Genomic DNA, 20,587 nt, shown 5'->3' with positions numbered 1-20,587 from the left:
CAGCAACAGGCATTGAGGCCCTCCTAGACACCAAGTTCTGTGATCAAACCGAGATTACAGAGCTGAATCCAACAAAATAATCTGCCCTGGGGGTGCTCAAAGTCAAGTTATGCTGGTGATTGGGGGTGGGGTAGGAATGGGGGACAGACTTCTAAACCCCGGAGTGTAATCAACTGTTACCAGATGGAAGCCCAAGGACAGGAGGAGGGGTCAGTTCTGTGAAGGGAGGAGGATGGAGAGGGTGGCCAGGGGTACACAGAGAATCCTGGAATACTTGCTCTGGAAGGGACATCAGGAAGCAAAGCCCAACCCTCTCATTTTGCAGATGGGTAAACTGAGGCCCAGGATGGGGAAGTGACTTAGCCAGGGTCACTCAGTGAGGTAGTGGCAGGCTCTCAGACCCCTGGTGGCCAGCCAGGGCCCTTTTGATGGTACCAGGCTCCCTTTCTGGTTTTCTGAATCCCAACCCTTGTGTCCTAACTGCACTTTTGGAAAACCATTTGACATCTCTATCCAGCAGTCACCAAAGAGGTGCCTGCTCAGGCCCGAGGAGCCGGGCGCTGCCAGTCCTTCCTCCAGAGGCGGTGTGGCCTCCTCTCGGCCTAGAATGGGGTGGTTGCGTTTTTCTCTCTCTCTCTCTATCTCTCTTGCATTTTTGTGAATCTAATGATGAACTTACGCTACCACACTTTTCCCTTCTCTTACACATCTTACCTACTAAAGGAGGAAGTGCCACTTTATTGGTAAGTGGACGTTAACCAAGAGGGACTTAAAAAATCAGAACTTAAAAAAAAAAAAAGGAAAAGAAAAGAGAGAAACAGAAAGACAGTCGGGTGCTACTGACAGCTCCACAGGTCTCTGCAGGGCCGGAAAACAAAGAAAGAAAAATGTTAACAGAAAAAAATGTCAGTTCCCCAGGAGTTCAGACATTGTTTTTGATTTTGGTATCTAATGACATTTGTGGATTTGGTTTTTTTTTATTTCTGTTTTTCCTCCCTTTCTTCGGTTCAGTTTTGAGTTCAGTTGTCCCGCCCCGCCCCCACCCCCATCTGTGTGCCGTGTGCCCCCTCCATCCCCTCACCCACCCCCACGCTCTGGGGGGCCTGGCCTGGGGGGGCTGGCCCTGGCCCGGCCTCCCGGTGCCCGCCCTCTCTCTACTCTCTGCCGGGATCGTCCGTCCCATCGGGGGCCAATGCCAGCCCCCGTGCCCGTCCTGGAGCCCCCTCCGTTTCAGCCCCCTCCCCCCACCGCTCCGTCCCTCTTGTGTTTTGCATGCCGAGAACCTTGCATGAGCTGCACTGTTGAGGCCAGAAGGTGGACACTCAGGAGAGGCAGAGGCAGGGCAGGCGCGGGGAACCGTGTGTGCGATGCTCCGGGACTGGCAGCCCCCGGCCTGGGCCCGGTGAAAGCCCCCTTTCCTTCTCTCCCCCCACCCCACCCGCCCGCTCTCTCACCCTCGACCTCGCTCCTTCTCTTGGTCTGTCCTCTGTCTGTCTCTCCTCTTTTCCTCTCTCTGCCCGTCTCCGTCTTTTCTCCCTGCTTCTCTAACTTCCCCTGCTCTGTCACCTCCGGCTCTCCCTCTCCCTCTCTCTCTCTGCTCTGGACTCTTCACCCTCTCTGTTTTCTCTGTCTCTGCGGGCGTCTCCTCCGCCCCGTCTCTGTCCGTGCCTCCGTCCCCTCTCCACCCCCTCCGTGCCCTCTCTGCCTCTCTCCCCGTCAGAAGCCCAGCTCGCCCTCGCCCAGGGCCCGCGACCAGGCGGAGGCCGGCGCAGCCACGCCGCCCGCGCGGGGCAAGGAGAGTCCGAGCCCGCGCTCAGCACCGTCGTCGCAGGGCAGAGGAGGCCGCGCGGCGGGCGGGGCGGCCAGGCGGCGGCGGCGGCGGCGGCGGCGGCGGCGCTCCCGGTCCTCGGCGTCCGCGCCCCGCCGCAGGGGCCGCCGGCGCGCCCGGCCCGCGCCGCCCCGGGGCTCGTCGCGCTCGCTCAGCAGGGCTCGCTCCAGCAGCGACTCCGGCGGCGGCGGCGGAGGCGGCGCCCCTGGCCCCGGGCCAGAGCCCGGCTCCGAGCGAGGCCACGGCGCGCACGGGAAACGGTGAGCGGCCCGGCCCCGGGTGGCACGGGGCTCCCCTCTCCGCCCTGAGCCCTGCCCCGCCCCCGCGGAACACCTGCCCCCACCCACCCCCTCCATCCCATGGAACACCCTTCCGCGCACTGACCCTCCTCCCTCCCCGCAGAACAGCGCCCCCGCCACCGGCCCCTCTGATCACTCTTCCTGCCCCCAAAGATCACTCTCCAGCCCCGTGGAGCGCTTCCCCCTCCCCACTGACGCTCTCCCCGCACTGACCACTCTCCCTCCTTCTCAGTAAGCTCTCCCTTCTGTGATCACTGCCCCTCCCCCCACGACCATGGAGCACCCTTCCCCACCCAGTGAGCTCTCTCCCTCTCACTGGTCATTCTCCTTCCCCACTCACTGAGTTCCCCCCTCACTGATCGCTCTCCCCACCAAGGAGCTCTCCTCTCCCCACACTGATCACTCTTCACCCCGACAGAGTCCCACCCACCACCCACGATTCTCCTCCCATCGGGGAGCGCTCTCCTCCCTCACTTGCCCGCCCCCACTGATCGCTCTCCCTCGACGCCACGGAACACTCTCTTCCACACTTGTATCACTACCCCAGCCCCACCCCTAGTCCTTTTCCCTCCTCTGGGAATTTAGTCCCGCTCCACCCACTCTCGCACCACTTCTTCCCCCCCACTAACCCTTCTCCTCATCCACATCTTCTGCATGGAACTCCTCCCCTGCCGAGTCCCTTTCCCTCCACTGAGCCCTCTTTGTCCCTAGCTGAGCCCGCTCCCTGTCACCAGCACCCCCTTAACCCCACTCTGCAACCCCACCCCCCGCCCAGTCCACTGTCTCCGTAGCTGAGTCCCTGTCGCCGTGCCCCTCCTCCAGGACCAAGGAGCGGCCCCCGCGCGCCCGGCCCGCCAGCACCTCCCCGTCCCCGGGTGCGCACGGCAGGCACGGCGGCCCGGAGGGGAAGAGCTCGTCGCGCAGCCCAGGCCCCCACCCGCGCTCGTGGAGCTCCAGCCGCTCGCCCTCCAAGTCCCGCTCGCGCTCCGCGGAGAAGAGGACCCGCAGCCCCAGCCGCTCGCCGTCGCCCAAGAAAACCCTGGGCCGGTAAGTGCGGGCCCGGGGCCCCGCCGGGCGCAGGGGTGGCGGCGAGGCCGGGCCCGGGCGGGCCGGCCGGGTCGCGTCGCTCACCTCGGCCGGGCCCGCAGGGACAAGGACGGCGAGGGCCGCGCGAGGCACGCCGAGGCCGAGGCCGCCCGCGCCCGGCGCCGCTCCCGCAGCTACTCGCCCATCCGCAAGCGGCGCCGGGACTCGCCCAGCTTCATGGAGCCGCGGCGCATCACCAGGTACTGAGGGGCCCCGCCGGGCCGCAGGGACCTCCTGCGGGACGCATTGAACCTGATGCAGGGAGGGGAGGTGGGGTTCAGGGCCAGAAAGAGGGCCTGGTGAGGGCTAGAGGCCTCTGGAGGAGGAGAGAGGCTAGAACTGGAGGTGCCGGGGAGGGTGGGACTCAGAGGCAGGGGTCTGCAGGCCCGCGGAGGGGCGGGGGCTGTGTACTTGGGTCTGAGTGGGCAGCAGCAGGCATGGAGTTCAGCTCCGGAAGATTCCAGCCATCCCTCCTGGAGCCCCTCCCTCTCTCGGTCCTCCCCACATCCGTCTCCTGGCAATGATGTCTCCTTTTCTCCTTCATCTCAAGGTCCAGCCTGCCGAGTGGCCTGTGGCCGGCCTGGGGGCGGTGCGGACCCCCTCCCCACAGGCCGCAGGGGAGATGCCCATGTGAGCTGATCTGGCTCTGTTCAGCTGTCATCTGTCTGCCTCTCCTTTTGTCACTAACCTCACTGCTCACCTCCCAGCAACCTCCGCCACCCGGGGGAATGGGGAATTCGGAGGAGGGGGCACCAGCAGCCTGCTCTCTGGGGCAGCTGTGGGAGGGCCTGTCCCTTCCACTCTCCCCTCCCCCCACCCCAGTCCAATGGGGCTGTGGGGAATGTGTGGCAGATGCGGCAGAAGCCACATCAGAGAGCTTCTCTGCCAGGACTGGAGGGTGTGGGCCCAGGTCTCCCCATGCAATCATGGTCTGTGTTTGTGGAAATCACTCTGAAGCCCTAGACCCCTGACTTGGGGTCGAGGGCTACAGGCAAAATTCTGAGCCCAGCTCTGCCACAGACCCTGCTGGGCAGCCTTGGGAGATTGGTGTGCCTCTCTGGATCTGGGCGTTCGTGTCTGAGCAGTTAGCAGAGTTTCCCTGAGCATCTTTTCAACTCTAACATGGACTGATTCTCAAACTAGCCCTTTCAAGTCCTTGGTGAGGCAGATCGCGGGGGGGGGGGGGGGGGGGATCGCCTCCTCTCCTCAGCCCAGAGCCAGGGACCAGACGGCGGGGCTTGGGACACCCTCTAGACAGGCCACACACCTCACCCATATGCCGAGGGTCCTAGACAACTGGAGCCCTGCACCTTCCACCTGGCACCCCCCTCAGCCCCTCTCCCAGGCTGCCTCCTCCTCCCACTAACGTACACCTGTTTTCTTCCTCAGAATTAACCCCACGCCATGGGGCACTGTTGCCCCCTTAACCACTCTCTTTTCTTTTCTCTGGGTCACAGTCTCCTGGCTTCAAACTAACTCCGGGCCGGCGGGAGGTAGCTGAGTGAGAAGGGGCCAGCGGGACTGGGCGGGGGCCATGGGCACGCACAGCAACGGCCAGGGCTCTCCTCCTTGTTCCCTTGAATTGACCCAACAAACCGAAACCCTCGACTCTGTGGGGACCAGAGAAGCAGGGCTGGGCCATATCCACAACCCTTTCCATGCCCAGAAACCACTCCTTAGCTTGGTTGATATGAGTTGTCTATATTTAAAAGTTTCATTTATTCAACAAATATTTATTGAGCACCTTCTCGGGCCAAGCAGAGACTTGGTCCCCATTCTGTGAAGACGAGTGAGGAAAAACGAAATGACCGACAGGAAATTGGCAAGAGACCACTGACTGTCCAACCCGTTTGGGGCAGGGGGCACTCCAAGGCCAGAGCTCAGGGGAAACTGAGGCAGGGAAGCTCTGGCCACTGCTGGGGAAGGGCTCGGGACCTGAGTGAGGGCCGAAGACAGAGCTCAGGGCAGAGCTCAGGGACCTGAATGGCCTGTAATCAGCTTTTCCCTCCCGGCAGCGCCCGAAAGCGTCCTATCCCCTACTACCGGCCCAGCCCCTCGTCCTCCTCCAGCTGCCTGAGCAGCGAGTACTCAAGCCGGAGCCCCAGCCGCAGCCCCAGCCCAGGCCACAGCCACGGAAGCTACAGCAGCCGCAGCCGCGGGACCCGCAGCCGCACGCGCAGCCCCTCCCGGACCCCCAGTCCCAGCTACCACAGCCGGAGCAGCTCAGAGAGTGGGGGCTTCTGAGCCCAGACAAACCCAGCTTGGTGCCCCCTGGAATAGGGAAAGGCGAGGGGTCAGGACCCAGGACCTGTGAGGGGGCCTGCACCCCACTGCTACAAAGAGGTCCCCGGGCCAGGGAAGACCTTGAGGGTGGGTGTCCTGCAGACGAGGAGAAGCTGGGTTCTGCTGCTTCTAGAGGGTCCCTACCTCCACCTCCTGCCTGCCCACCACGTCCAGGGAACAAAGAGCCGTTGCGAACACAGGGATCACCCTGTCCCCCTTCCTGCTTGATGCCAGCTCACCAGGCTGGGGACAGCTCTGTGGACCCAGGGACACCTTGGAAGGTGCCAGACCTGGGAGCCTCCCCCACCCTCTCCACAGGGCCCTCGGCTCCTCTCTATCAATGGGCAGACAAGGAGGTGGGAAGGCGAGCAGGATCTAAGTTAGACAGAAGGAAGAATGGCCTAACCCTTGGTGCAGCACCATCCAGGCTGGGGAGCTGCTTCCTTCTGAACTGGCTGCAGGATCCTGGCTGAGGGCTGGAGGCCAGCCCACAGCCTCCCCCAGCCCCTCCCCTGGCCCAGGAGTACCCACACAGACTAGGTGGGCCCCTAAGCCCCAGCCCGGAGAAGGGGAGCTTACTCCTGGTCCCACCTCTCCTCTCCAGGCCAGGCTGTCCCCTCCAGCCCTCACTCCATGCCCTGGGCCAAGGCCACAGCAGCCAGGCCTTCTGCATGACAAGAGGTGGGACATTCAGACCACACTGCATCTGACCCTGAGGTCAAAAGGGCTTCAGGTCAGGATGAGGGAGAGAGAAGGGGTAGATGGAAGAAGAGCCTGTGAGGAGCAGAGGAGAGCAATGCAGTCTGATGACTGAGCAAGCCCTGTTGTCCCAGTGTGCCCTGTGTCTGGGACATGGGCCAGATGGCAGCACAGGGTCACAGGCATAGGATAACATGCACTTCGGGGCCTGCCCAAAGGAGCACTTCCTTCTCGGGATTTGGTGGGGAGGTGGTCAGTGGTGGCTACCCAGAGAAGGGTGCTACAGCCCTTTGAAGAAAGGGTAAGATCTAGACTGAGGGCCTTGGCCTGGGGCATTCGTGGGAAAGCAGTGACCGCCCCCCCCCCCCCCCCCAGCCCTCTTCTGCTGCTCCCAGCCCACTCCTCCTGGGGCCCTCAGGGATCTCACAAAGTCTTCCTTGGCCCAACAGGGCATCTACCCTGGGCTCCCATGGGGGGAGGGGTCTGGGGTCTGGTCCGGGTTCCCCCTCTCTCTATTTCCCCCTCCCTCTTTCTCCGCGGTGCGGATTAAAATTGGACTCTAATAAAACACTTGGTGCCCGGATGGCAGGTGGTGAGACCAGGCCTCTGTGAATTTGGGCACCTGGGGAGTGAGGGGAGGGCATAGGGTCCTGGGGTCCTTCCCTCCAAGAACTGAGAGGGGCTCAGACTCCACCCCAGAGAGAAGATCTGGCACAAGGAGCCAGAGCCCAGTGTGTCCAGCCCCCTGCCTCAGTCCAGGAGCAGAGCATGCAGCTCAGTGGGGAGGAACACAGGGACCCAGGAAGACTTTCCTTTCAGCCTGGAGACTCTGGGGGCTTTGAATGCCCCCACTTCCTTTAACCCCCATGCCCCACCTAACTTCCTCTCCCATCATTGTCCTTGACTCCAGTACACCCCAGTCCAGCTGACCCACCTCCTTGGGCCCTCCATGCATGACTTCTCCACCTCTAAAGGTTCCGGTGAGCTCATGGTTCAAGACCTAGCTCAGCTGCCTCCTACTCCAAGGAGCCTTCCTGGTCCCCAGCTGCAGTGGCCACTCTCACCTCTGGGTCCCTACAGATCTTTCGGGTCCATACCTGCCTTTAGGGCCCCAAGCTCTTGTTCGGCTTATTTGTGGGCATGTCCATCTCTCCCTAAATCTGTGAGTTTCTCAAGCCCAGGCCATGCCTTCTTGGCCTCTGCATCCCCCAAATAGGCACCCTTGAGATGTTTGTCGAATGAGTAAACAAGTGAACCCAGGAGCCAGGGAGTGAGGGGGTCCAGAAACCTTGAGGGAGGGGAGGGACCAAAGGCAAGGTGTGGTGGTGGCAGATAGACACTAGAGGGCGACAGAGAGGGTGAAAATTGCCTTCCGGTGGCTGGCCAGGATTGGCACAGAACAGGCTGGAATGGAGAGGAGAGAGCCCTGGCGGAGGGTCTGTGTCAGCCCGGAAACCCAAAGCTCCTGTCCTCAGCGCCCATCCTGGCTACTTGGGGAAGCGGAGTCCAATCCCCAGGGTAGGATGGGGAGAGTACCAAGCCCCTGCCCTCCCACAGACTGAGGGTTCAGCCTGAACTCTACTCTATACCTTGGGTAAAGGGAAAAATACCTCCAGGAAGGCAAGCAGGAAAACAGGAAACTCCAATTCTGTATCTGGTAGCCAGGGGTGGGGGGATGGGGCATGTGCATGGGGGAAACTTCCCAGGATGTGGGCCTTTGGGGTGTCGTACATAGGTCCTCTCCTGGTGTCTCTGCAGGTGGGGGCCTCAGGAACCCCTCTGTCCTTCCCCTCCCAATACACACAGCAGCCAGGAGTGAGGCTGGGCAGGGCTTCCTGTGTCCTGTTAGATACTTTCTCTTCTCCTTATTTGGTTTCCTGCAGCCCCGACCCAGGGTAGCAAGTCAGGGCACACGCCCAGTTTGGGTGTCCCAGCGAGCATCTCCATTCCCTGCCTCTCTGAGATGCTCTTGGAAGCCCCCTGACCTCCCACCGGCCCGTGACTGAATATGCCCAGGGCATATTCAGCAAACCAGCCCTACCACCAGGCACCTGCCCTTCCTTCTCCAGGCCCCTATCTGCTCAAGGACACCCAAGACATGAGAGTGCTCCAGCCATAGGGCCTCCCACCTCCACAGCCACCACAGGGGAGGCCAGGTCCTCCCTCACCCCCTTACTCCACTCACCATACACACACCCCTCCAGCAGTGTTAGATGGCAGAACGGGCAGTGCGGAGGCTGGGGGTGGGGAGTGAGGGCGAGTGGAGGAGAAACTGTTGATTCACTATGCTGGAAGGAGCCTTCGAGAACATCCAGTCCAATGGTCTCATTGTACAGATGAAGAAAATGAGTCACGGGAGCCGGCTGCTGGCCAAGGTCACAGAGCCAGAGACATGCAGGTCCCCAGACTCCCAAGCTAGACAGATTATTTCTGCTAGACAGCAGGGCGGGAGGGGCCAGACGATGGATCCCCAGCCCTCCCCACACGGCCCTCCTTGGCCCCCCTTCTGTGGTGAGGGGGTGAGGTGACACCCAAGGCTAGCCAGAAGCCTGGGGGACCGGCAGGCTGGAGAGGGACTCCCATAGAGGCAGTGTCTAGATGCTTCCAGAAAGACCTGGTGCCCCCCACCCCCATGTGCTCTAATTACTGCTGTCCACATTTTTAATTCCCAGTAAGCCCAGTGACTGGCGCAATCCATCAGCTGTCAGGTCTCTCCAGGGAGCTCGGGCAGCTGCCTGAAGACTCTCGAGCTTTCTCTGAGGCTGAGCCAGGGAGGGAGGGGCTGGCTCAGCCACAGTTGGCAAAGGCCTGTCAAAGGTGTGGCTAGTGTGGCCAAGGCCTTGGGCTCACTGCCGGGCAAGGAGGCTGGAAGGCTGGTCTTGGGCTGCTGCAGAGTGCCGCAGACTTTGTAGCTAGGGAAGAGGGGAGGCGCCCCTCAGATTAAGGAATCCCAGACCCAAGCCTGCCTCCCCCCTACTGCCCCTGTGGCTACTGGGAAATGCCTGGCGGTGGAGTTGTCCTCTTAATCCCGGAAAAACTAGCCCTGGCAGCTCAGTGCCCAGAGTGATAGAGTGGAAGATTATCAAAGAACACTTCGGCAGGTGGGCAAGTGGGAGCTGACATCCAGCCCTTGCTCCTCTTGCCCTGTGCCCGGGGAACTGGGGTGCAATCTCCAGAAGGGTGCCTGGTCAGGGCTGGAAGGGACTCCAGAGAGGCTGGCCCAACCTTCCCTGCCCCTTGGCTGCACACCTCCCTCTGCGCCCACCAGCCCAGAGCCCACAGCCCTCCCTGGACTGCTTAGGAAGTCTCTCCCCTGCTCACAGAGTCAGGACGTTGGAGTCCCGATCCCTCTACCCCCTTACTAACTTTGTGACCTTGGGGCAGTTCCAGCTCAGTTGTCTCATCTCAGAAATGGGACTCTGATAAGACACTCGGACCTGCCATAAGTGCATACAACTTCGTAATTCTTATTAGCCTAAGTCTCAGTATCCAAAATTAAAGGCCCTCTTTCCTTAATAAAGATAAACACTTACCGAGCACCAGGCACTTCCCACACATTATTGCATTCGAGATTCACCACAACCCTCCAAAATGGGTGCGTTATTACTACCCACACTTTGCAGATGGGAACAGTGGGTTCAAGGAGGTCACCAGGCTGGTGAACAGCAGCACCCAAGTTCAAGCCCAGCCTGACTGACCCCAAAACCCAGTTTTTCCTGCCACCCCACCCCCTCTTGCCACCATCCAGAGCCACCCATGTCCCCTCCCTTGTGATTGGCAGGGTCCCTTGAGAACCGACCCACTGTAGATGGATATGATGTCTCAGTCCTGGCTCCCCCACCCACCCATGGGCAGAGTGCTGGGAGCTGTCGTGCCCTGGTTCACACAACTTCCTGGCTGGGGCAGCAGGATGGACCCTCCCTGCCCTGGCTTCAGGCAAGATGCAGGGAGCTACTGAAGGAGCCTCTGTCTACAAAGAGTTGGCAGGCAAGGCAGCCCGGCAGCCCCCACCCAAAGTGTGGCTGGGCCTGGCAGGACCACACTTGAAAGCATCCATGACCACACCTGACAGCTCCTGCAGGGTGGGGCTCCTGGGCTCCAGTCTGGGCCAAGGTGGGCAAGCAGAGGCGGATGAGGGCCCTCCCTGCCTCCTGACCTCACCTCGACTTTATAGAGCTGGGAATAGGTGGGGCTGGAAGTGCCAGGGAGCCAAGACCTGGGTCTTGCTGAAGCTGAGACTCTTGCCGCTGCTGGGGGGGGGGGGGGAGCCGGTAGCTCCCAAAGGAGACCTACTGGGCCCATGACCTGATCCATCAAGGAAGGTGGAGCAGAGATGGGGTCCTGTCTGCGTCGCACCCTTGGCCCATGAAAGCCCCAGGAACTCAGAGGAAACCAGAACCTCAGACGCATGACCCAGCCCCGGCTCTTCTCCGATGGGGTGCAGGTGGATAAGAAAGAGAGAAAGGCATCCAGGAGCTCCTTTTTGAAGAGGAAGCGGACACAGAGAAGGCATGAGATTTGTTGCTATGCCCAGCTCATCGAAGCAAGTGGCTGGAGTCTGGCTTCTGGTTTCTTAGGTGTCCTGGGCAGGGCAAGGCCCCCTGTAAAACTGGTGGGGGTTCAGCCTCAGCCCAGCCCTGGGAAAGGAGCAGCAAGCAGAGTGGGCCTCGGAAAGAGAGGAAGTAGAGGACTCCAAAGAGGCTTACACTGCTAGTGTCTTCTCGGGGCCAGGACACCAATCACTGTATTTCTTTGAACTCGTCTAAAAAGGAGGGATAACAGGGTGTAAATCAGGAGAAGGAAGACAGGAAGGGGCTGTGAAGGCAGGAGGGAGGGAATGTCAGGATTCTGGCAGCACTCTCTCTCAGAGGTGGGAGATGGGGTCCCATAGGTGGTCATACAGGAGGTGGGGGTCAAGGGGCAGGCCTCAGGCTCCAAGCATGTGTGAGTGAACTGTGCTGCATGGAGCTCTCCCGCCTTGGTCCCGTGCAAATCATAACAAAAGGGTCTTTGAGATCATAATCTGCAAAAAGGGAAACTGAGGTCTAGAGAAAGGAGAGGACTTGCCCCAAATCACAGTAAGTCAACAGCAAAGCCCAGCCTAGATTCAAGGGTACTGCCTTTCAAGTTCCCTGTCCAGGGCTCCTCAAGGAAAAACAGATACATGGGGGGATTTGACAACAACCTTCCTTCTGACCCCCTCTCAGCACTGGGTTTCTGACCTGGGTCACTGCTTCTGCAACAGGGATACTTACACACTCTCCTTCCTCCTCCCCCACCCCTTTTAATTGCAGATAGATAACGTAACAATAGTGAACAATTATCAGGTTCCAGGCCCTGGACTAAAGTTGTTACTTGCATTAAATTGCTGAATCCTCACATCAGCCCAATGATGTAAGCATTTTTATTACTATCATCATCATCATCATCATCTCCATTTTCCAGATGGGGAAACCGAGGCCCAGAGTCTAACTTGCACAAGTTCATCCCATTAGTGGCAGAACAGGATATGAAGTCAGACAGTCTGGCTCCAGAGCCCACACTCTTATCTGCGACGCCAGGCTGATTTTTAAGACATTTCATGGACGCCTTGTGGTTCAAACCCCGGCTCTGCCACTTCTAGAGGCATGTGATCTGGGACAAGTAGCCCAGCCTCTCTGGGCTTTGTCCTCCCGGACAAAAAGATGGGACTGTCCACCAGCCGCGGCCCAGAGCTTTAGCGGCCAGGCCTGCCAGTGTCCGGCAGTGGGCACTGCACCAGGACCGGTGCTCCAGCCATTTGTTTTTTTGAACAAGAGAAGGTTCCAGATGTGGGCAGGGCCTTCCTCGGCCCGCCCCCGCCCCTTGTGCAGGGGGAGGAATGCAGGGGGAGGGGCTGCCCCCAGCCTGTCATTGCCTTTAATAGAGACCTGAAACACCGCCTGCTAAAAATACCCGGCTGGAGCCGCATAAAAGCGCTGCGTGTCCGACGCCCCACACTTCTCCAAGCCTCAGCCAGACGCGCCGAGCGAAGCCAGCATGACCGAGCGCCGAGTGCCTTTCTCGCTCCTGCGGAGCCCCAGCTGGGACCCTTTCCGCGACTGGTACCCGGCCCACAGCCGCCTCTTCGACCAGGCCTTCGGGCTGCCCCGGCTGCCCGAGGAGTGGGCGCAGTGGTTCGGCCACAGCGGCTGGCCGGGCTACGTGCGCCCGCTGCCCCCGGCCGCGGTCGAGGGCCCCGCCGCGGTCGCCGCGCCCGCCTACAGCCGCGCGCTCAGCCGGCAGCTCAGCAGCGGCGTCTCGGAGATCCGGCAGACGGCCGACCGCTGGCGCGTGTCCCTGGACGTCAACCACTTCGCCCCCGAGGAGCTGACGGTCAAGACGAAGGATGGCGTGGTGGAGATCACCGGTGAGCCCCCGGCCCTGCGGGGACCCAGTTGGCAGGGCGGGAACTGGGCAGGGAAGCTCCACCAGGGACCCGGAAGATTTGGGACTCACCCTGCCCCCGGGCTGTGGCCCCGACTGGGGAACGAGGACTGCGGGTAGCTCCTCTGGGCCCGTTTGGGCCCGAAAAACGCTCTATTGAGAGAAGAAATGCCGCCTTCCAGCGGAGACGCCCCCAGCCCCGCCCCCAAATGACTAGGTCTCCCTGGGGTCACCCACAGAGGCCATTGTCCCCTGGCGCACACGCCCTTATGCCCGGGTCCGCGGAGGGGGCGTGTGCGCATCTTTGGCGCCGCGCCCAGCCCCACCCCACCCTCCAAAGCAGGAACCCAACTTTCCAGAAGTTTCTGAGGGGCCCTGAGACAGTGCGACCACCCATGGGGGTCGTGTGTGGACTTGGGTGGGACCCTGGGTGGGACCCTCCCCTCCCCGCAGCTTCTGGGTGGGACCCTCCCCTCCCCGCAGCTTCTGACTTCCTTCTCTCCCCAGGCAAGCACGAAGAGAGGCAGGACGAGCATGGCTACATCTCCCGATGCTTCACTCGAAAATACACGTGAGTCTTGGCCCCAGATCCAGGGGGACCTGGGAGGGGGGTGAAGGGAGTGGGGGGGGCAGTGAGGCACAGGTGTGTAACTCTTGTCCTCCCTCTCTGTCTAGGCTGCCCCCTGGTGTGGACCCCACCCTGGTCTCCTCCTCCCTGTCCCCTGAGGGCACGCTGACCGTGGAGGCCCCGATGCCCAAGCCAGCCACCCAGTCGGCAGAAATCACTATCCCTGTCACCTTCGAGGCACGTGCCCAGATTGGGGGCCCAGAAGCTGGAAAGTCGGAGCAGCCTGGAGCCAAGTAACGGCCTTAGCCCTGCTGTCCACACCCCCACCTAAGTAGCCATCACTGACCATCCCCACCCGCCATTCTGTATGCTTTTTTGATACGTTTACCTTCTGTTTTTCTCAAATAAAGTTCGAAGCAACTGCCCACCACTGCCTCACACTGGTGTTTGTGGAGGCCTAGGGGTGCTCACATGATCACATTTGCTGAGGGCCTGCTGTGTGCCAAGCCCCATGCTAGGCGCTGTGGGTACTGTGGGGTACAGCAGGGGCATACCCCAGTCCTCCAGTCCTGAGTCCAGTAAGACAGAAGTAATGATTGGAACCAGCAGTGATGGGGGAAACCAGGAGAGGCAACTGGTCCAGGCTTGGCCACTCGGACACCTACGCTGGAGTCAGGTGTGCAGGGGGAGTGCAAGGGGACAGAGCAGGGCCCAGGGAGGGGAGCTTCTTAGGAGCTCAGAGTTCCTTGCTCACTTCCTTGAGACTTCACTAATCCCAGAGAGGGGCAGGACCAGGAGAAGGCATGGGAGGTGTGGCACTCCAGGTGATTTTCTGAGGGGAGTTTGGCCTTGTCAAGGGTTCCATCCCCTGATGCCCATGCATGCGGGGTGAGGCCTGGGCAGTCAGGTCAAGGGCACTCGTGCGGCCCTTGGTGGAAGAGAAGCAAAGGTTTTGGTGGAAGAGAAGCAAAGACCCTGACAGGGAAGAGTAGCCCGGGTAGGAAGAGTCACACCTACCTGGTCCTCTCCTTAGCCTTCATCCTACCCACCACCCTCTCACCTGGCCCAAGAAGGGTTTGGAGGGACCTGGGGGAGGGACAGAGAAGTTGGCGTTTTGGAGCCCAGTCTCAGGTCCCCAGGAACTTGAAAGATCCCACGCCATCTCCACCTACAAAGGTCACAAAGCCTGAAGCTGTGGCAAGACACTGTGACATTCTTTTCTAAACCCACAGCCCTACTTTCCAGGGTCTTTGAGAGGAGCAGCACCCTGCAGGGAAGGGCCAGGAGCACGCACACGCACACACACACACACTACCCTCGCCACTGCCCGGCTTCTTAATTTCCACTCCCTGGTGCAGGCTCTCTTTTGGGATACCACAATCTGGAGCAGGCACGAAGCCAAAGCAGGTCCCAGGCCTCAGAGACCTCGCTGGGCCCGGAGGGAGGCCAGCCAGGGAAATAAACACATGAACAGCTGGCAGCACGGGTCTGGGCCTGTTGGCCAGGGCACTGCCCTGTCTACGCCGCCCCTACCACCATTCATTGCCTGAGCTCCAATCTCTTAAATCTGCCATCCTCCTCCCTGACAACAGACATGCCACATCTCAGGTGTCTCCTGGACACGTCCACATTCCTGTGGTCACAACTGAATCAGCCTGTCCAGGGCTCACCCTTGCTCTGCGCGCCAGCTCCCTTCTGGCTGGCAACAGGATGGCCCCGGCCTGCAGGGGTGTGACTGCCTCCTCCCGTCTTGTCAGTCTTGACAGAGCAAGAGCAAGGCTGCCAGCCACTCTGCCAGCACCCTGGAAGGGTGGGAAAGCTGGTGCCAAGCCTTTGACAAGGTAATCCTCACATCGACTCTGCGAAGAGGTGGGGTTAGTTCTGCCGAACCCCTGGGTACATAGAGCTGCAAAGAGGCGAACAGACTTGCCCAGGTCCATACAGCTAGTTCTGGAGGGGTGGAGGGACATCAGTGTGGCCCCAGGCAGGGGAGGGCGGGTTAGCTCACATAGGAAGGCTGGAGAGGAGGAAGGGGTGCTGAAGTGTTCCACAAGGCAAGCCTGAAGTGCTCCTGAAAGAGGCTTGGAGGGGCCACAGGAGGAGGACAGGGATGCAGCTGAGTCTGGGGTCCAGGGCCGCTCAAGGGGGCCAGGCTGCAAAAGAGCTGGAGGGAGCTGCCAGGGGTCTCAGACCCAGAGTCCAGGGCCACGGCCTGGGGCAGGTAGGAGTCAGGCTCAGGGGGTGACTGTCACAGGAGTGAGTCCAAGGACAACAGCTTTGAGGTCTTGGGGCCTCCGGCCATTATTTGGGACACAGCTGGGCACAGGGTAGGTGGGAGGGGACAAATTCCATCCCTGCAAAGGAAACAGACCCCAGTTTCCACGGGAAACTAAAGTAGGAGACAAGGAACTGTAGCCTGCCTGGGCCACCGTGGGGGCAGAGACAGGAGAGGAGCCCGAGGCCGGGCTGGCCCTATGCCCAGAGCTCCACTCAGATGTGGGATCCGGGGCAGCGCCTCTGGGCAGGGTGAACAGGGCTGGCTGGCTCAGGTCTGTGGGTATCCCCTGGGACAGGCTGGCACTGGGCACGGGACACCTGGTGAGTCCCTGCACTACTGCTGTGGGGCAGGAACAGTTCCAAGCTTCTCCAGGCCTTTCCCCGATTTTCAGTGGGTCCCTGTCTAAAGGCCTCTGATGTCCTTCAAGTCTACAGACTCAAGACATTGGCCTTGATTCAGTGAATGCTAGCATCTGGGTCCCTCTGCTCAGCTGCAGGGTGTCTGAGGGGCAATGCTCTGTGCTCCAGGGTGATGTCTAAGGCTCCTTCGAGGACCTCAAGTCCCTGTGGCTGCCTGTCACCCCTTACCAGCTGCTGCTTCCCTAAGGATCTGTGGAGTGCACAAGCCATTTTCAGTTCCAGGCCCATCCCTGGGTCTCTCCTTTTTTCTCTCCCTCCTAGTTGTGAAATCTGCCCTCCCTGTTGGCACTTCCTCTGGGCCCAGCACCCAGCCAGTCAGTCCAAGTCCCTGCTCAAGGGCCAAATGGAGGAAATAGCTCAATGACAAGCAGCTTATGCCATTAGCAAAGGGGCGGGACATCCTGTGGGGTCTTAGTGGAGTAGGAAAAAGGGATTTCCAGAAGCCACTCTTGGATAGGCAAGTGGCAGTCATATGGGCCAGGGCTGGCAGGCTGGCACCATCAGGCTGGAGGAAGGAAAGCAAGAGGACCAGTGAGGGAGGTGGGTGGGACCCGTGGGGGGAGGGCACTGAATGCCACACTAAGTGCAGGCTACTGGAGAGGTTTAAGCATCCCTGCTTTAGAAACAAGGATCCAGATCTTAGAGGAGAGTGGTTAGAAGGAACCAGTCAAGAAACAGAGGACAGTGTGCTGCCAGGGGGAGGGGGAAAGGGGGCCAGGTGCCAGGATGTAGCAGCAGCAGGCTCTGTGGTGTGGGGTGACAGACTGGGATGTGGGGGTGCAGGGGAAGCAAGGGATCTCCTGAGGCCCTGAGCCCTGGACTCTCATGGCTCCCTGCCCAGGGCTTGCTGACCTCAGTCTCTGCAAGTGGGGCAGACCCCAGGCCTCTGCTGCTGGGGGAGTGAACTGTTTCCTGTAGCATCATCTTCCCTGCTACAGAATTGGCCCAGGGTTTGCCAGGCACAGACTGCTCCTTGGAGAGGGTGGGGTGGGAAGCAAAAGCTGCCTGGCCAGTGGCTGCAGAGGACCCTAGTGCTGGGTCCAAAGGGCATGGTCGGAGAACCTTTGTGATGGAGGCAGGGGCAACCAAGCGAAGAAAGGAGAGGAGGGTCAGGCAGGACTGGAGCCCTGCTCAGAGACTGGCCATGGGGTCAACAGACACCCCAGACCCTCTGGTCTGTTGGCAGCTACCCAAGCACTATTCAACCCCGTCAGAGCCTAAGACTGGGCAGGAATCAGGCTGGTGAGGGTCCTATCTGCTCCTTTTACCCCGGATTCCCCTACACCTCTCTCTCCACCAAACCCCCCCCCCCCCCCCCCCCGCAATGCACACAGTGGGACGTGAGAATTTGGGACAGCCCTTGAGCTCAGGGCTTGGCCTCTGGCCCAGACTTACACAGCAGCAATGAGCTGCCAGCTCAGGACCAAAGTAGGGAGGAAGCTGCACAGGTGAGGGCAAGCCTAAGCTGGTCTTAGCCAGGATCTGGCACTGGTCCTGGCAGCTCAGACCCAGTGAAATTGGGGGCTAAGCCCCACCCTCATGCTGCCCTCCCAGGAACAGGAAAGTGGCCCCAGGAAATATGGAAGAAGCCAAGCGTGTGCCCCCCACCCCAAAATATGTACTGTCTGTCCACCAAACAACACCCATGTGTGCCAGCCCTGAGGTGCAAAGGGTTCCATGGGGGAAGACTCACACACCAGTGGAAAATATCTCCATCCCCGCCACAATCCTCTTAGCTAAGGGCTCTGGGTCCTACCCACCTCTTCCACCTGGCCAGGTGACTTTGGATCTCACTGTTGTGCACCTCGCTCTGTATCCCAAGGATGAGCCATAGGGGCAGACTGAGGGCAAGGGGAAGTCAAGTGCCCAGCCAGGGCTCCCCATATCCAGAGAGAAAAGGTCATGTCTGGGGACCCTGGGGAAAAGCCACCAGCTCCCTCCACCCTTCGTTTCAGCCTTGCACATGTACCAGTCTGGTACACCACCCTGTCCAGACTATGGGGGCAGTGGTTGGATCAAAATGTGGCACCAGTGATCCAGGGGCTGCCTCAGAGGAAGAAAGTCTACCCCTACTCCCTCCCCTGGGCTGAACACGGCAGAACCTTCCAGAAATACTTGGATTAAAGAAAGGACTGAGGTGGCAGAAGCAGCCCTGTGTTCAGGAAAAGGCACTGGGCTGAGGCCAGCTCCATCCCTGTTGGAGGTATGGCCTGGGGTCCACCCTGCTCTGAGTTCAGTTTCCATTTTGGGGTCTTGATGACCTCTGAGGCCCCTGTCCTACCTTGGCAGTTCATGTTGTCAGCCCTCTGCAGGATGGGAATCAAGGGAGAATCATGAAGACTGGCAGCTACCCAGGGTCTCCTAACAATGGTAGGAAAGCCAAAGTCCCAAGGGTGTCCAAGGATATAAGGACAGCTCTCTGCAGGGCCAACAAGGGCCTGGAATGGGGAAGGCCTTCAGTCTTGGCCCTGACCCCAGGGCAGGTCTGGGTAACCCTTTCCTTCTCACATCATTTTCCCCAGTGCCCCTGCCCCAAGATGGATTGTAGTTTCTCTGAAAGTCCCTCCGGGGTGGCTGCTTAGTCTGTGGGCTCAGGCTTGGGGGACAATGGGACATGGTAATTGAGGCTTATTTAGGTGAATGAATGCCCAGAGAGGTCACTGAGTCTTCATCCCTAAGCCCCCTCCCTCTCTGAGTTCTCCCACCCTCTCTCAGCCCTCTCCAACACCCTTCTGATCTCCCACCACCCTGGTTGGTCTTCCTTGTTCCTCTCTGATTGCACCCCCTTACTCAGACCCACCCCTCACTGCATCCCTCCCCAACCCCAAGCCTCTTTAATGAACCCCTCCCCTTTCTCAGAGTTCTCTCTCTCTCTTTTATTATTTTTTTTTTTTTAAGATTTTATTTATTTGAGAGACTGGAGGGTGGGGCAAAGGGAGAGAAACCCAAGCAGACTCTGTGCTTAGTGCAGAGCCCAACACAGGGCTCAATCTCACCACCCACGAGATCATGACCTAAGCCAAAACCAAGAGTCGGACACTCAACCGACTGAGCCACCCAGGCACCCCAGAGTTCTCCCATTTTCACTGAACCCCCACGCCCCATCACTGTACGTTCTCACTTCATCAAGCCCGCCCTCCCCCTCTGGAATCCATCCCCACCTCTCTCTGAGCCCTGGTTGGTGAGTGAGCTATCCTTTTATAATCCCCTCAGTGGGCCTGCTACAGATCCTGAAGACCCCCTTCTCTAGGTCTGACCAGCCTGAAAGCCTTGAACCTTGGGAGTGTCCCCACAGGCCAATCCTTCAGCAGGGGTCCTGGCACTCCAAGGCCCTCCTTCAGAGAGCTTCTGGAGGAGGAGAAACCAGTCCCCACCAAGCAGGCTGCAGGCCCTTCCAGCTCAGGCCTCGGGCAGTGCTGGTCAAATTGAGAAAGGAAGCCGACCCTAGGCCCCACCTGCAAGGGGGATGGAGCGATGCCAAGGCATGCCTGACTGCTCCCTGCAGGACCCCCTGGGGCTGGGTGTCCCCCATCTTCCCCTCCCCTCCCCACCCAGGCCCAGATAGGACAGTAAATGACTGCCCCCTGGTGCTCTCTCAGAGACACTCAGATACCTAACACTGCCTACCCCACAACCTTCAGGAATCTCTGCCCAGGTTCTAGGTCCTGCCAGGCCCAGAGCAGAAATGGGGCAGGAAACCCAGTCTTGGAAAACACTGACACCCCCAGCCCCGCACCTTCCATACCTCTGGCCCTGTTCTCTGCTCCGGGGTTCACTCTCTTGAGAACCCTCAAGCCTACCAAAAGATCCCATCTGGAGGACCCAGCTCACTCCCTCCGCTGCCACCGCTGCCACCCCTGCCTCTGCCCTTGCAGGGTGTGGCAGCCAAGGCCTGGAGCCAGGGCCCCTGCTCTGCCCTGCTGCATAGGTGTTCCCCACTGTTCCTGTTACTTATCACAACTGGCATGTACTGGGCACCTGCTACTGCCAATCACTCCTTAGCTTATGCAATCTTCACAGCAACCCTCGGCCGCTGAGGGGCAGCAGAGGCTCGTGGTTATGCTTTCTGCCACAGGTCAGAACTGCCTGGGTTCAAATCCTCATGGAACCACTTAATCACTGCGGGACCTCGGGCAAGTTACTAAGTCTTGGTTTCTTCCTCTGCAAAGTGAAGCTTATTATATGAATTCATACAAGTGACCTCTCTGAAACAGAGCCCGAACCACACACCAAACACCCAGTCAACGCTAGGCATTTTTATGACGTAGAGTGCATTACTCCCATTTGACAGATAGGGAAACTGTCCGTCTGAAAGGCTAAGGAACTTGAGAGCTAAGACGTGGTAGGGTGGGAATTCAAATCCTGAGCTTTCTGCCACCTGCAGCCCTTTCGTTTGGAACACGACAGACACTGCTGAGCGACAGAAATTCACCTTTGTGAACAGGAGCTAGCCACGCTGAAGCTGACCTACCCATCCCCCCTCCCGGGCCCTCAGGTTGTCCAAGCTCTGTGTGGGGAACTGTTTAGGGCAGAGATTGGGGTGCACGACCTCCCTAACATTTCTGCCGTCTGATGATTCTGGGGCTGGCCCTGCGCCGCCACCATCAGCGACAAGTTGGGAGCGTCTCTCCAGGCGTGTGGGGGAAGAGAGAGCCTTCAGGGGTGGAACCAGCACTCGTCCTCCAGGAGGTCGAAGCCCTGAATGACAAAGAGCGGCAGGGG

The 20,587-nt window shown here is 59.8% G+C and overlaps 2 protein-coding genes across 2 annotated transcripts in view; both read left to right on the top strand.

The window, feature by feature from the left end:
* The window catches only part of SRRM3 (serine/arginine repetitive matrix 3), a 36,727-nt gene extending 31,185 nt beyond the window's left edge, over positions 1-5,542 (top strand). The window contains exons 11-14 of the mRNA XM_040634907.1: positions 1,721-2,088; positions 2,950-3,174; positions 3,276-3,413; positions 5,229-5,542. Coding sequence (XP_040490841.1) covers positions 1,721-2,088; positions 2,950-3,174; positions 3,276-3,413; positions 5,229-5,457 — 960 coding nt within the window. The 3' untranslated portion in view covers positions 5,458-5,542. The remainder of the gene's footprint in view (positions 1-1,720; positions 2,089-2,949; positions 3,175-3,275; positions 3,414-5,228) is intronic.
* Positions 5,543-12,094: 6,552 nt separating this feature from the next.
* HSPB1 (heat shock protein family B (small) member 1) lies at positions 12,095-13,595 on the top strand. The gene is made up of 3 exons (XM_008698628.2): positions 12,095-12,583; positions 13,108-13,171; positions 13,276-13,595. The coding sequence occupies exons 1-3, from the start codon at positions 12,214-12,216 to the stop codon at positions 13,463-13,465; spliced, it is 624 nt and encodes a 207-aa protein (XP_008696850.2). The 5' UTR covers positions 12,095-12,213; the 3' UTR covers positions 13,466-13,595.
* The last annotated feature ends 6,992 nt before the right edge of the window (positions 13,596-20,587 follow it).

The sequence above is a fragment of the Ursus maritimus genome, unplaced genomic scaffold, assembly GCF_017311325.1.
Source record: "Ursus maritimus isolate PB19 unplaced genomic scaffold, ASM1731132v1 scaffold_2, whole genome shotgun sequence".
In the NCBI taxonomy this organism is placed as follows: Eukaryota; Metazoa; Chordata; class Mammalia; order Carnivora; family Ursidae; genus Ursus; species Ursus maritimus.
The sequence above is the reverse complement of the archived record's forward strand: the minus strand, read 5'-3'. Positions and strand labels throughout refer to the sequence as shown.